Source organism: Rhynchophorus ferrugineus, unplaced genomic scaffold, assembly GCF_030347505.1.
Source record: "Rhynchophorus ferrugineus isolate W39M unplaced genomic scaffold, kcgeb_rfMv2 rfM1, whole genome shotgun sequence".
NCBI lineage: Eukaryota > Metazoa > Arthropoda > Insecta > Coleoptera > Curculionidae > Rhynchophorus > Rhynchophorus ferrugineus.
The window spans coordinates 86,318,668-86,331,979 of record NW_027472580.1 but is presented as its reverse complement, the minus strand read 5'-3'; the positions used below and the strand labels follow the sequence as shown (position 1 = coordinate 86,331,979).

Below are 13,312 nucleotides of genomic sequence, written 5' to 3'. Positions count from 1 at the left end.
TTTTGACGCAATTTCCACTGAGTGGCAATAATGCAAGGATTATTTTCAATAAGTATTGTCACTATATCTGCTCGTTCCTGTGGCGTATATTTAACCATAATGAAATTAGGACATGTATACAATACAATGGTTAAAGGGAAACTGAGCTAAAAGTTTCATAACCAAGATGGCGCGCAAACAAAATGGTAGCGGGACTTGTTGCTCAACTTGTTACTTGTAGTATATTCAATGTGAAAAAGATAACGTTAATATTAACAATGAGTTCGAGGGTTGTTTTTTATATTTTGGGATTCTATAAACTGATGTTTTCTGTGAATTTTCTTAAAAAGTCTTACGGTATAAATACCAAAATGCGTTGGATATGTTTTCTAGGTAAGAATTCTGTAACCTTTATCTTAACAAAATCATTGTCACCGCAGTTATTAAGTCGACATACGAATGTCACTGGGTTATGGTTGTAAACTTATATTTGTGAATGTTTGCAGGTAAGAACCATTTCAGTCGTGTCAGTAATTGGGCTGGGTAATACCAATTGTTTGGGATGGACTCTAATAGTCTAATCTTTAATCGCGTATCGGCCAATCGGTAGATTTTGTTTCGATTTTGTTTCGATTTATTAATGTTTTGCTGTTTTGAGTTATAGCTGTTCACTTAATGAAGGTTTTCAGAAAATTGTTAAGAACTGCTTGTTACTTATATAGGATAGATTCGTGATTTACTGCGGTAGTGGTCCATTCTTTCATCAACATAAGACCTCGTATAAATCCATTTAAATCTGTACTTTTTTAGATTTCAAAATATCTCTTAACAACTCTATTAAGCATTTGTTTCTGTTTTAAATATATACATTAATTAACTAAAAGTATAGTCTATTACTAACTATCTTTCGACTTTGGATATAATCTTATATAAGAATTGCATTCCTCTTAAGACATAATATATTATTTATCCCACCTACCTATTGTCCTATTGTGCTCTGGCGTTTCTTCATCAATCAATTCAATCACTTTTACATTGATTGTGTTAAAGTTCTCCAACAATATCTGTGAATTAGCTCGTATAGCCTCGTCCAAACCAAGCTTGGTGTTATTGGGAATAAACACGTGCTTTTCCAGAACTGGGACGCTTAAATTCTTCCTTCGAGCAATTGAACTGGCTATCATATGTCGAATTTCAATACCTCCAGATCTAAAAAGGTATATTTTTGAAATGAATTCCATGTCATAGATTGGTGCATGGTCATATTTACTGGATAATTCCACTTTTTCGACAAGAATAGACCGGAATATTGGGCTCGCTTCCAAAGGATTTACATATTTCTAAATGTTTTCGGGCATCAATTGTCAATCTACCAATATTAATAGGGACGTATAATAAGCGAGTATCTTCTTGCAATATATTCATTTGAAGCATGTTGTCCATGAAGGCCACCCAATTCTCATGCCATCTAATATGTCCTTGTTGAGCACTTACGTCACAACTTTCTATTGATCGAAATAGTTTGCTAAAAATGGCTGGGATTGTAACACTAATTTTTATATCAACTCTTAAAAATAGCAATATCAAAAAAGATGGATATATTCATCTGTTGAATATTTCAATGAATCTACTCTGCTTGGCTTATATAATAAAAAAATCATTTTAATTACGTGTAATTGTAGCCTCTTAGCTTCAGTTCTTTGTATATATCCTTCTTGGTCATGAAAATGGACTGGTTCGTGATATCCAGTTTTTCTAAAGTGGCGAGTTGAGTTTCGTTTTTCAGTGCAATACGTATTCGCCCTTTTACTACCACTGTATCTTCTGAAAATTATCTGTATAACATCAACATTCCTTTTTTTGGGTGTTAGCCATCAGAAATATTTGAAAATTGATAAATGTGAAATATAAATATTATTTTATAGTGTTTGAATTAATTCTGTGGAATACCTTACATTGCCAGAAAGATATAACAATGCTGAATATATAACAAAATTTCACAAAAATTAATTCTTACTATTCTTGATTTTAGATATCGCTTTTAGTTTATCTTTACATTGAAAACTTAAATTTGATTTTTATGTTGTAGTGTGATAGACTATGATTCCACAACAAATTTAGAGAATCTATTCTGTTTCGGCTTAGAATAGATCGTTTAGACCTTTTTTTATGAAAAAATATTTACCATGTGATATTTGGAAGTTTCCTGATTGTCGGTGTATCATGACGTGCAAAGATAATACATTTACTTTTTCCGAGGGCATAGTACAAGCGCTTATAAATCTGCAATTCTCAAATACAACCTTCATTTCCATCATACTGATATAATTCATATAGGCAAACAAATCCCAGACCATATGAAGATAGCCCATTGCGGGAAATAGATTTCTACCTGTAACATACCAAACGTAACTTTAGAAAACTACGTAGCATATAACATTTTATTATATTGTTATAGTTTAACCATAATAATAATGGAACTTATAGGGAATAGTATTAGAAAAAGTATAGTAAGACTTTAATAAATCACTACAAGAACCTTGTTTTGGAAAACACTGAAATAGAATGAAACAAGTTGTAATTAGAGAAATATAGTGGAAACCAGTTCTAATATATATACGGCGAGCTTTTATTCATGTCATTATATGTGGTGTAAAAATTATATTATTCATATATTCATATTATTTATATATTATTAATAAAACGAAAATAACGTGGACTTAAATTATGTCAAATGTCTTAGGTGACCGAGAGCAAATATATTAAGAGTAATAAAACATTGAGGTGATAAAAATCTTTTGTAGAGATATAGAAAAATAGTAGATGGGTATAGAGCGTAATAAGCATCATCAAATTTATTTTAATAGTTAAAGATTGATAATCCTTAGTATTTAAATAGTTGGAGTCCATTGTTAGAAATGACAATTCTTGACGGAAAATGTGAACACTTTTATTTCAACAGAGTTTTAGTTAAAAATTATGTGTTCTCTCCGAACACTAATTAAATGTTAATCTTTCCATGCCATCTAATTTTTTTAACATGTAGCAATGTAAATAATTACAGTTTTTATAAAATAAAATGTTCTATAAATAGTAAATAAATATGATTGATGAATGAATATCGGATCTATATATAAAGTATAAAAATATGGAAAAATTGATGTCAGAAGGATATTTTGCTGGTCATGTACTGATGTACTGAGAGTTCAGGTCAACTCAACACCAAAACTATAAGCTTATGGAACAAGATACTAAGGAAATATGGAAGTGAACAACACAAACAAAATCGAAAAAATTATATATATATATATATATATATATATATATATATATTTATATTTATATAAATATATCGAAGAAAATAAAAAAGCATATAAAACGGTATATACGTTAGACCAATTGAAGATACCAACAGCGAAAATTAAATATCGTAGAAGAATGAGAAGAATAACGAAGTTAGGAAGGATGATAAGTACAGAAATAAGAAAATACCTTTACGTAGATCCAGTAATTGAGATCCGAGATAATTGAGTAACTTATTGGTGGGGCAACTTATAGAAAAGATTAAACAGGTTAAGAGTATATAGCAAGCAAAGACGGATAGGAGAAATATCAGATGACGACCGGATCATTAAGGTAGTGGTCAGATGGACTTATGCAAGAATAGTGACTAGAAGTAAAGAAGAATGGGGCGATTGTGTATACGGGACAGGAGATAACAGAAAGCTTTTCATAATTTTACACGTACTTACATATTTTTTTAAAATAATATGTTATTGGCGGTATCTTGTACTATATTCTAGAATATTTCTACATATTATAACATACTGTTCAGTCAAATTGAAAGTTATAATATTACATTAAAATGTGTAATATGTCTGGAACACTTTGTAAACAAGGCAGGAGTTTCTATGTAAAACTTTCATATGGATTTTGCAAAATTTAACAGATAATTGGCACGTTGATAAATAACTTTTTTAGTTAAAGTGTTGGCCTTAAGTTAAAAACTTTATAACCGTAGATGTTAACATGTTTGAAATAATTGTTAATATTATTTACATATTACTAGATCTAGGCTTATTAACTATATTATAAGTCCCACGAAGTCTTCATTCCGAACATTCCGAATATTTTTTATATAATTTTTAAATTTGAAATGTATTAAAGGCATCAACTTTTTATTTTCTCTAAAATAAGAACATTTACCATCGATAATGTGTCCTGAAATATATTCGTGATCGGTCTGGCCCAGGCAAAACATAGACGACTTCTCATCAATTTTCACGTTATTGTTGTAGCTTGTGAACTTGAATACATGCCAACTTTTGTCGTGTTTCCATTTGATGGCTGGCGATATCATCGGAGTTCCTCTGCTCACAGGAAATTGAACAGGCGGATAGAAATTTTGAAGTTGTGGATTGAAACCAAGCTCGTACAATCTATAAATATATTAGTAACTATCTCTTTATCAATATATTAAACACGTACTTTCCCATAGTGATCAAGAAGCTAGTGACGTCGAACTGTGTTGATAACAAAGAGACATCTTTCTTTAAATAAAACACTGGTTCTGTACAGCACTGCTTCTGACCAATTTCCAAAACAACGCATCTTTTGGTTAAGGCATTCTTGATTAGATTCGAGATATTATCAGTTGTGAAAGAATCCACTATAAATTTGGAATTCAGTTGGTGTTCATCAAGTGGTACATTTTGTGTCAGTTCCTTTGATCTTGATAAAACTTGGTCCAATGATTTTGTCATCGCTTGAACTAATATGTACAATAATATATATGTTGCTTATATAATAATAAATACCAGATGTACCGGAAAGTCATTACCAATTTTTTATGGAAAAAAACTACATGATTTTAAAGAAAATGGAAAAACTTATATATTTAAAGTATTGACCATTTGATTATATACATATTTCCCATCTTTCAGGCATCCCAAATAAACTCTTTGTCCTTTGAGGAAAATTATTTTCAGTGCGCTGCTCTGCAAACGCGTGTCTCATTGATGCAAAAAAAATGATACTCGAACGGGGCAAAGTCTGGCGTGTATGACCGGTACAATAATATGTCCAATCCAAGTGTTTTCGATGCTTCCTTGACCGGTTTTGCTTTATGAGACGGCACGTTATCGTTTTTTTAGATCACTTTATCGTGTCTTCGGGTAGTGTTCACTATTAACTGTTTCACCAGATTTCAACAGTCTGTAATATACCACGCCTCTCTGATACCATCAAACACTGAGCACTCTCTTGCAACTAAAACGACTTGGCCTTGGAGTCGATCGACCGGCTGGGTCTGGCGAGGTTGTATCCATGATTTTTTGTGTTCAGGGTTTTCAAATTAATCTGCTTTTCATCACCCGTCACTATTCCACGCAGAAGTGACTTCCGATCATTCCTCTGAAGCAGTATTTCGCAGACGATTTTTCGATGTTTCATTTGCTTGTCATTAAATTGATGTGACATCCATCTTCCCATCTTTGGATTTTAACCATTGCTCGCAATTGGTCGCTAATCTTTTCTTATGACACATTTAACCTTTCTGAAAATTGTTTTTGGACTTGCTTTTCATCCAATAACTCTTGTAGTTTCGCATGTTCAAAGTTTTTTGGTCTATCAGAACTTTCCTTATCTTGCACATCAAAATCGCCACTTTTGAAATTTCGAAATTACGCTTCACATGTTTTTAAGGTTAGAGCATGCACACTCTAAGTATCTATCAATAAACGATGACTTTCAGCGGCCTTTTTCGCAAGTAGCAGGACAAATTCACATTTCAAGCCGCTAAACTTGACATTTTCAAAGGCTTATAAATCTATGACTGTGTTACTTTCGCATAACATAACCATAGAAAAAAGCATATCTCTGAAGCTTGATATCAGTAGAATAAAATGACATATATGTCAAATCATAACATTGCATATTTAAGCCTAGCTACATCTGTTAGAAAAACCGGTATTGACTTTCCGGTACATCTGGTACATTATTAATTGAATTTGTATGGAGTTGAATGATTAGGAATATTTTGAGTGTTTTAGTTTTAAAAGTTCTTCGATTGTGGACATTGACATTTTGCACAAGTTATAGTGGCTTTGGTGAAATAACAGGTGATCATTAAACGATAGCTTGGATTGGGCATTTCGTCTAATGCGATAGTAAGATATTTGTGGACCACTAACTGTGGCAAACTAAAGGTTATTGTAAAGATGCTTGGCAATAATTCGCTGATTCTATTCTAATGCAGTACATGAGCTTTATGGGTGGATTAATATGCTGTAATTGAAGTCAACTCTATATGGTAGAAAAGGTATTAGGAGTGAGCGAAATGATACTGAAATATAAAATAATAAAAGAGCGTTATTAGTGCCAATGAAATTTGATAGAATAGAATTTACAACGCAAAATATTTAATAATGTGTTATACATCGCGAAATTGATGATATTATTGAACATAATCAAACCTTAACCCCTAGTTTAATTAATAATGAAATAACAATGAAGCATGATTATTGAGTTTTTTTCAGTAAAATATGTAGTGATATTATTAATAGTGTAAAACATTACCTGCTTTGCTATTACTTTTAAATAATTCGCCCAAATCTGTATGACCATTTAGTTTTAAGCTGATTGCATAGGAAATATCGATTACTTCTTTCAGACTAAATATTCCATCGAAGTATCCGGAAATGAACGTGCCTAATTGTAGGCCTTCATTGGTAGCAAAACATTTCCTTGGTTTGATTTCTAATGCCTTTAAAACATTAACGAGTCCTAGCTGAATTGCTGTGTTTGTTAGCAATTTATGGGAAATTGAGCATTTCTCAGAACTCAGAAGAAGATCCTTAATGCTGACCTTATTTTGCATTAAAAGGTTGTCTATTCTATTAAAAAAGAAACGTGTTAGATATTTGTATCGTTATTTTCTGTGGGATAGACCATCTATTGGTTTACTCTTGAACACATATTTTACAGATTTACATATATAATGAAACTGATCTTCCAAAGAAGAATTTTGAAATCTGTAGTTTACTAAAGTAGTAATTATTGAAGCAGATGGCTCATCATATAGTTGTTACTTACTTCTTTATAGTATCGGAGAATATTGGCACTTTCATGAACTCCTCTATTTGTTCTGTGGATATGTTGTCGATGGTACTTAAATATATTATCAGGTTTTTGGGCTTGAAGTCGTAATAACAAGTCGATCGTGCTATTTCTCCATTTTTGGTGACCAGGCTATAGCCTCTGTAGTAATGGGTCTTAATGGTTTTTCTGAAAATGTTGATCCGTAAGATACTAATTAGATAGCATGATTAAATGGTACCTAAAACAATTCTGTAATAACGCTAAATGTTCTGGATCTAATTCGTTTTGAGTAACATCATCGAGAAGGGTATGCACAGCTTCAACAGTACGACCACTGACGGTAATTAATCTCGGGAAGATCTTAAGAATCTGAAGCTTCTTCTTCGGGTTACGTTTCAGCAAGACATGACAATTGGCACCTCCGAAACCGAAACTGTTCAGTCCTGTACATTTTATAACTCCAGTTATTGTAATGTAGGTGTTTCGTGAAAAATTATTACCTATTATTCCTTTTTCATCGGGGATAAGTGTTTTTTCTGTGACCACTTTAGCGCTGCCATCTATTAGACATTTGACACCCTCTCTAGGTGTATTGTATCGAAGGTTGGGTGATATGTAACCAGTCTCGTAAGCAATTATTGCCTAAAATTGTTAATATTATGTGAGTTCGATATGATAATTCTGGCATCTATGCCCGAGATAGTGTTGAAAAGTGGAAATAATTTTCGGAAATAATTATAGTATTTTTGTTTTGTCGCTAAAATCATAGGGGCATTAAGATATAGCTTTTCAACAACTAGTAAATATTGAATAAAGATATAAAATAAAATGTTTCTAAATATTTTCATTAAATCATTTTATCATTTTCATCAATTTGGATTTGTTTGAGGACAGTTAAACAGACGCATATTTAGGTTCTTGTAGTTTAAAATTGAATTCTTTCAAATGAGATCCAACAATAAATTAATGTCTGATGACAAGACATAAATTTTAATAATAGATACGATTTTGTCAATGAAGCAGAACGTGGCAACTTTATCAAGTGACAATTTCATAATTAATTGCAAGAGAAAATTACTATGTTAAGAGAAAACGTTTTTTAGTATAAATAATAAGAAATAAGTTTTTGTAGTATAAATAATAAGAAATTAATTATCACCAGGAAATAATTGTAAAAATTCGCGATTTTTTCATTTTAAGAAGATCTTTTAAGAAGATCTTTATTGATAAGGGTAAAATAAAAAAAAAGAAAAAAGAAGAGAAAGAAAAAAAAAAATAGAAAAGGAGAAAGAAAGAAGAAAAGGAAAGAAGAAGAAGATAATATATTATATATTAAGATATATAATATATATTATATATTATATATATTATATATTAAGATAATTAAAATATATATTTACTTTTGGAAATTTCAACATGTGCAATATGTTTCCAAAATATAAATAAGATTAATTTATTTTTAATCGGCTGAAAAATTTTATATAAAGAATATATAAATAAGACTTCATCGTTAATATCAAAATAAATGCAACTATCTATATGTATACTAAGTGGATATTCGTAAAGAAGTTACCTTTGTAATGGAACATAGTCCAGAAGAAGGTTCTGTATGCCCTATGTTGGATTTGATAGAGCCAATGAGCAATGGCTTGTCTCTTCCTCTAATAAAAACATTATCTATCGCTTGTAGTTCTTCAGGATCACCAACTTTGGTTCCAGTACCGTGCGCCTCCATATACGACAGCTCCAACGGACTGACTGAGTCGCATTCTCTATAGAATTCTCTGAAAAGATCCATTTGCATCTCGCCCGATGGATAGTTGATGCCGGAGTTTTTGTATCCGTCACTGTTGGTTTTACTGTGCAATACGGTGGCGTAGATTCTCTTGGCATCTTTGGCTTTCTGTAGCAAAATTGCGCTTATAGTCTCCGATCTGGCGTAACCGTTTCCTGCATTATCGAAAGCTTTGCACGATCCATCATAACTTAGTACACCAAGCCGAGCAAACTGTAGAGAAATATATGGATTCATACAGAGATTAGTACCACCCACAATAGCTGCGTCGCAATGTCCCGTCCGTATTGCTTGGTAAGCATGGTCGAAAGCGAACATTGAGCTGCTGCAAGCTGTGTCGCAGATAAGCGATGGTCCTTTGAGTTTTAGGTAATAACTGAGTCTATTGACCAGCATAGATCGCTCAACCCTGTAATTAAAAAACAACTAGTTTAATGCTTCCCTAAATAGGTGTTCTTTTTATCATTACCCAGTAATGGCGAATGACCGAAGCTTATATAAACTTTGTTCCGTTTCACTGAAACATGATCCTACAAAAACACCGGTCCTGCTTCCTTCCAAATCTGATGGGTGTAGGCCAGCGTCGAAAATGGCTTCCATAGCCACCTCCATAAATACTCTGGTCATTGGATCCATTGATTTTGCTTGACGATTATGAATACCTACGAAAAAATGTCAAAACGGTCGTTGAGTAATCCATATACGACTTACCAAAGAAAGGAGCATCGAACTTGTCGATGTCATCTATTTTACCGGTTCGTTGAGGTATTTCCGGATGGCTTGGCGTCCATCGTCGGTCATCGTCAGTTATCATGTCCCGTTTGTTGAACAGATTATCTTGAAATTCGCGAACATTGTTCGAACTTGGATATCTACCAGACAAACCTTGAAAAACAATGTAATAGTGTGCCAGTTGATGTTAATTGTGGTGTGAATAAGTTCTCAGAATGATTTCGCTTTGGTCATTCATGCCTGTGATTAAGTGAGGTGGATTAGGCTAAATATCTTTATGTTGATTTTTCTTAATAAGGTTCAGGAATTTCCAAAGCTTAAAGAGTTAATTCAGATTAATATTGGAAGTTATACCGATCACAGTACGTAACACGAAATAAAACAAATACATGTTCAGGTTATCGATTGCACTTTAAGAAGTCTCAATTTATTTCAGGTTTGTATTCGTATTGTAGTAGTTTTGTTTAATAAGACAAAATTTTCATTTTATGATTGAATAGATTAATTGATATTTATGGGATAAAATTATCTAAAATACTCCATTTTGATATCCAATACTCTAAATTGATCTCCATTTAACAAGACATTTTCTATTTTATTGTTAAGAAGTTAATTTTGTGTAGACTGAGTTTATAGATGATGCTATTTATCTTATTCTGTTTTTATTATTGTTCTCAGCAATTTAACAATCTGCTCAGAATGGCGATAATTATTTTTCCTTTTAAGTACTATATATATATATATATATATATATATATATATATATATTGTATTAAATACATCTTATATTACATATGCTTAGTACAATCTTAATTTATAAATTAATTTATTACTACTGTTGTGTTATACTTGCAATAATAGTCAAGCAAGAAGAGTACGAGATTAATACATCAGTATATGTTTCCCAAATTAAAATAAAACTAAACTACTTAAGTTAAAGCTGGTTCGCTTCAATCTTCCAATTTCCTGCGTGTTGTTCAGTAGCTGTATTGCTTTCGTATTTCTGTGATTTAGCAACATAATTTTATGATTAACGGCGTAATCTTGGATCACTTCAATGGATAAACATTTAATTATGAGGTTATCGTGCTGCCCTTCATTTGTTATGCAGCGAAAAGCTCTGGTAATTAATCCTAGAATTTTGTTTTGGCTGCGTTCAATTACCAGTTGGTTTGATGTTTTAGTGCAGCCACATAGTTGCACTCTATAAGTCCAAACTGACTACATGATTCACTTATAAACCAATGTCTTTGACCTTAGTTCAAGTTGAGAGTGTCTTTCAACTAACCAGTACAGTTGCTTGACTTTGAGTCTAATCGGCTATGCTTTTTGTTTAACAAGATGTTTCCAATTTAACATACCATCGGGATGTATGCTGGAGTATTTAGCTGATTCTGCTTAAACTTACTAGCATACCATATCATCTCCTATGACCAATTGGGTCTAATTATAATATTTTTATATATTATTGCCGATTGGTCTCTCCGAGTTTTTTTTTGATATTAAGTGGTAATTACCTTTAAATATCACATACTTAACTATTTTGCAGATGTTTGTGAGTGTAAATTTAATATACTTAGGCGACAGGTTAAATAAGTTAAATAATTAACATAATGCTTATTTTGGGTAGCGCTATATTTTTGTTACGGACATTGATAGATATATTTTCAGGGTATTTTTTATACTGCCTAGTCAATTTACGAATAAATAAGATAAATACAGTAAACCTAAATGTTCAGATCTAAAGTAAAGTTTAAATTTAAACTACACTGATAAAATCAACAAGTTAATGCCACTTAAAGATCCTATAGATTTAAAGGAATTCGGAATTATAAATCATCATTCATATACATATTTTTGGTGAATAAGAAAGCCATAAAAAATATTAGTTGAGAGGTAAAACCTATTTCTAATTCCGGCTGTAGAATAAAGAAGTTTTTGCAAAACGTATGTGAATGGTATGGTGTTGTTTAGATAATAGAGTATGTTTGTTAAGAACGAAATAAACATATTTAAAATTGTTAACGTCAAGGCTGATCGACATTCATAGTGTTTAGGTCCATCATCCAAAACCGGAATTAAAAGTATAGTAAAAGTGAAATACATTGAACAAAGCCTTTCAAGAAAGAGTCTTTAAAGAAATTTTAGAATAAAAATGATTAAGGTTTATTAATTAAAAGCAGTGAACCCAACGTATTTTGTAAATCATTATCTTCAAATTCCCATAAAATAGTCTATGATGAACCAACAGACTATTTCCGTTCAAATTTAATCAAAGGGTCTCAGATTTAGGAAAAGATAATTGAAACAAATATATGTTGATAAGATAGTAAAAGAAAATTGATAAAATGTACAAATCGTCCAGTTAAGGAAGAAGGTAAAGGTAATGTACTTATAATCATACACATATCTTGATATTTATCCAGTGGAGAATAATGGTATTTACGCAATCCACTACAGCAAGGAGTAGTTTGATTGCAAATGACTATAAAAACAAGTGCCATAGTGTCATCACCAAATTCAACGAAGAAGATATTTTCAATTTCTGGGAATTTAATAAGAACACTCGAGATTTTTTTTATAATAGTTTGCGAAAATTGTTATAAATAGGCATAATGTAATCTATATAATAACCATAGAGCGTTATCCTGTTTATACATTTGGGCAAATCCTGATCTCTGGTGAAGAAAAGTCATTGAAGCATGTATTTGGTGAATAAAGAAATATGGACTATAAATATAATAAAGACTGACACTTAATTATTCTATGAGGTACGACACATTTCTGAAAATATATGAAAATGCCCATGGAAAATTAAATTGTAAAATAAATCGCCCGTGGAGAAGTATGGGAGAGAATAAAGGTTCAGAACGACAGAAATATGCAAATATCGCAATTTAAGTATATTCTTCAATTGTCCCACAGACTACCTGTTTCATTTGGTCAACTAGATTAAAAAATAGTTTTATTCTATATAAGGCGGTAAGGCCAATTACAGGATAATTCATGACAACTTATGAAAATTGTGTAATGTCATAAGGCATTAGGGTTTTTCAAAAAACTTTTTGAGGCTACCCAATCGTGTTACTTAAAAGCCAAAATAAAATCATCTCACAGGATGGGAAACATCTTAATATCTAATTATGACTTAAAGGTCTACTTTATCTTACCAGATATAACAACTTCTTCTCCTTCTTCGGGATGAGCTATAAAATTACGATGCATGGAATTATTTCCAATACTACTCATGGTGTTGATGATGAATAACACGCACTTTCGAAAATGTAAGTATACGACCACAAGCATTATGCAATCCTTTTATATAAAATCAATTCCGTAAATTTAAATACAATGGGATGCGTTGATTAAATAGTTCGGGTTTGTTGCATCTATTTTTTTTAAATAATACGCATTCCGTTGACTGCATACATATTCATTATTCATTGACTGCATTATTGCCATTATTTAGAAATGTTTGAACAGTTGCTAATGAAGTGTACAGCAAGACAGATAATAAAATTTAAATAACTAATAGTTAACTAACATAATTTACTATGGGAATAATTTACTTGAGCGAATTATCTACTGATCACATTCCAGTATTGTTAAAACTAGGCGCGATAGATCCTCGACAAAAACAAACAAGCTAATCTTACTGACAAATTTACTATCTGGGACAAGCTTAGACTGGCAATGCAGGAACAAATC

General features: G+C 31.6%; 1 protein-coding gene across 1 annotated transcript in view; it reads right to left on the bottom strand.

Moving 5' to 3' along the window:
* Nucleotides 1-12,892, bottom strand: part of LOC143200834 (fatty acid synthase) — a 28,042-nt gene extending 15,150 nt beyond the window's left edge. The window contains exons 1-14 of the mRNA XM_076411564.1: nucleotides 12,775-12,892; nucleotides 9,584-9,757; nucleotides 9,342-9,534; nucleotides 8,651-9,281; nucleotides 7,578-7,719; nucleotides 7,316-7,520; nucleotides 7,072-7,263; nucleotides 6,556-6,872; nucleotides 4,468-4,750; nucleotides 4,186-4,418; nucleotides 2,165-2,371; nucleotides 1,650-1,803; nucleotides 1,250-1,504; nucleotides 959-1,188 (exon numbers count right to left, since the gene is read on the bottom strand). Coding sequence (XP_076267679.1) covers nucleotides 959-1,188; nucleotides 1,250-1,504; nucleotides 1,650-1,803; nucleotides 2,165-2,371; nucleotides 4,186-4,418; nucleotides 4,468-4,750; nucleotides 6,556-6,872; nucleotides 7,072-7,263; nucleotides 7,316-7,520; nucleotides 7,578-7,719; nucleotides 8,651-9,281; nucleotides 9,342-9,534; nucleotides 9,584-9,757; nucleotides 12,775-12,853 — 3,295 coding nt within the window. The 5' untranslated portion in view covers nucleotides 12,854-12,892. The remainder of the gene's footprint in view (nucleotides 1-958; nucleotides 1,189-1,249; nucleotides 1,505-1,649; nucleotides 1,804-2,164; nucleotides 2,372-4,185; nucleotides 4,419-4,467; nucleotides 4,751-6,555; nucleotides 6,873-7,071; nucleotides 7,264-7,315; nucleotides 7,521-7,577; nucleotides 7,720-8,650; nucleotides 9,282-9,341; nucleotides 9,535-9,583; nucleotides 9,758-12,774) is intronic.
* Nucleotides 12,893-13,312: the final 420 nt, after the last annotated feature.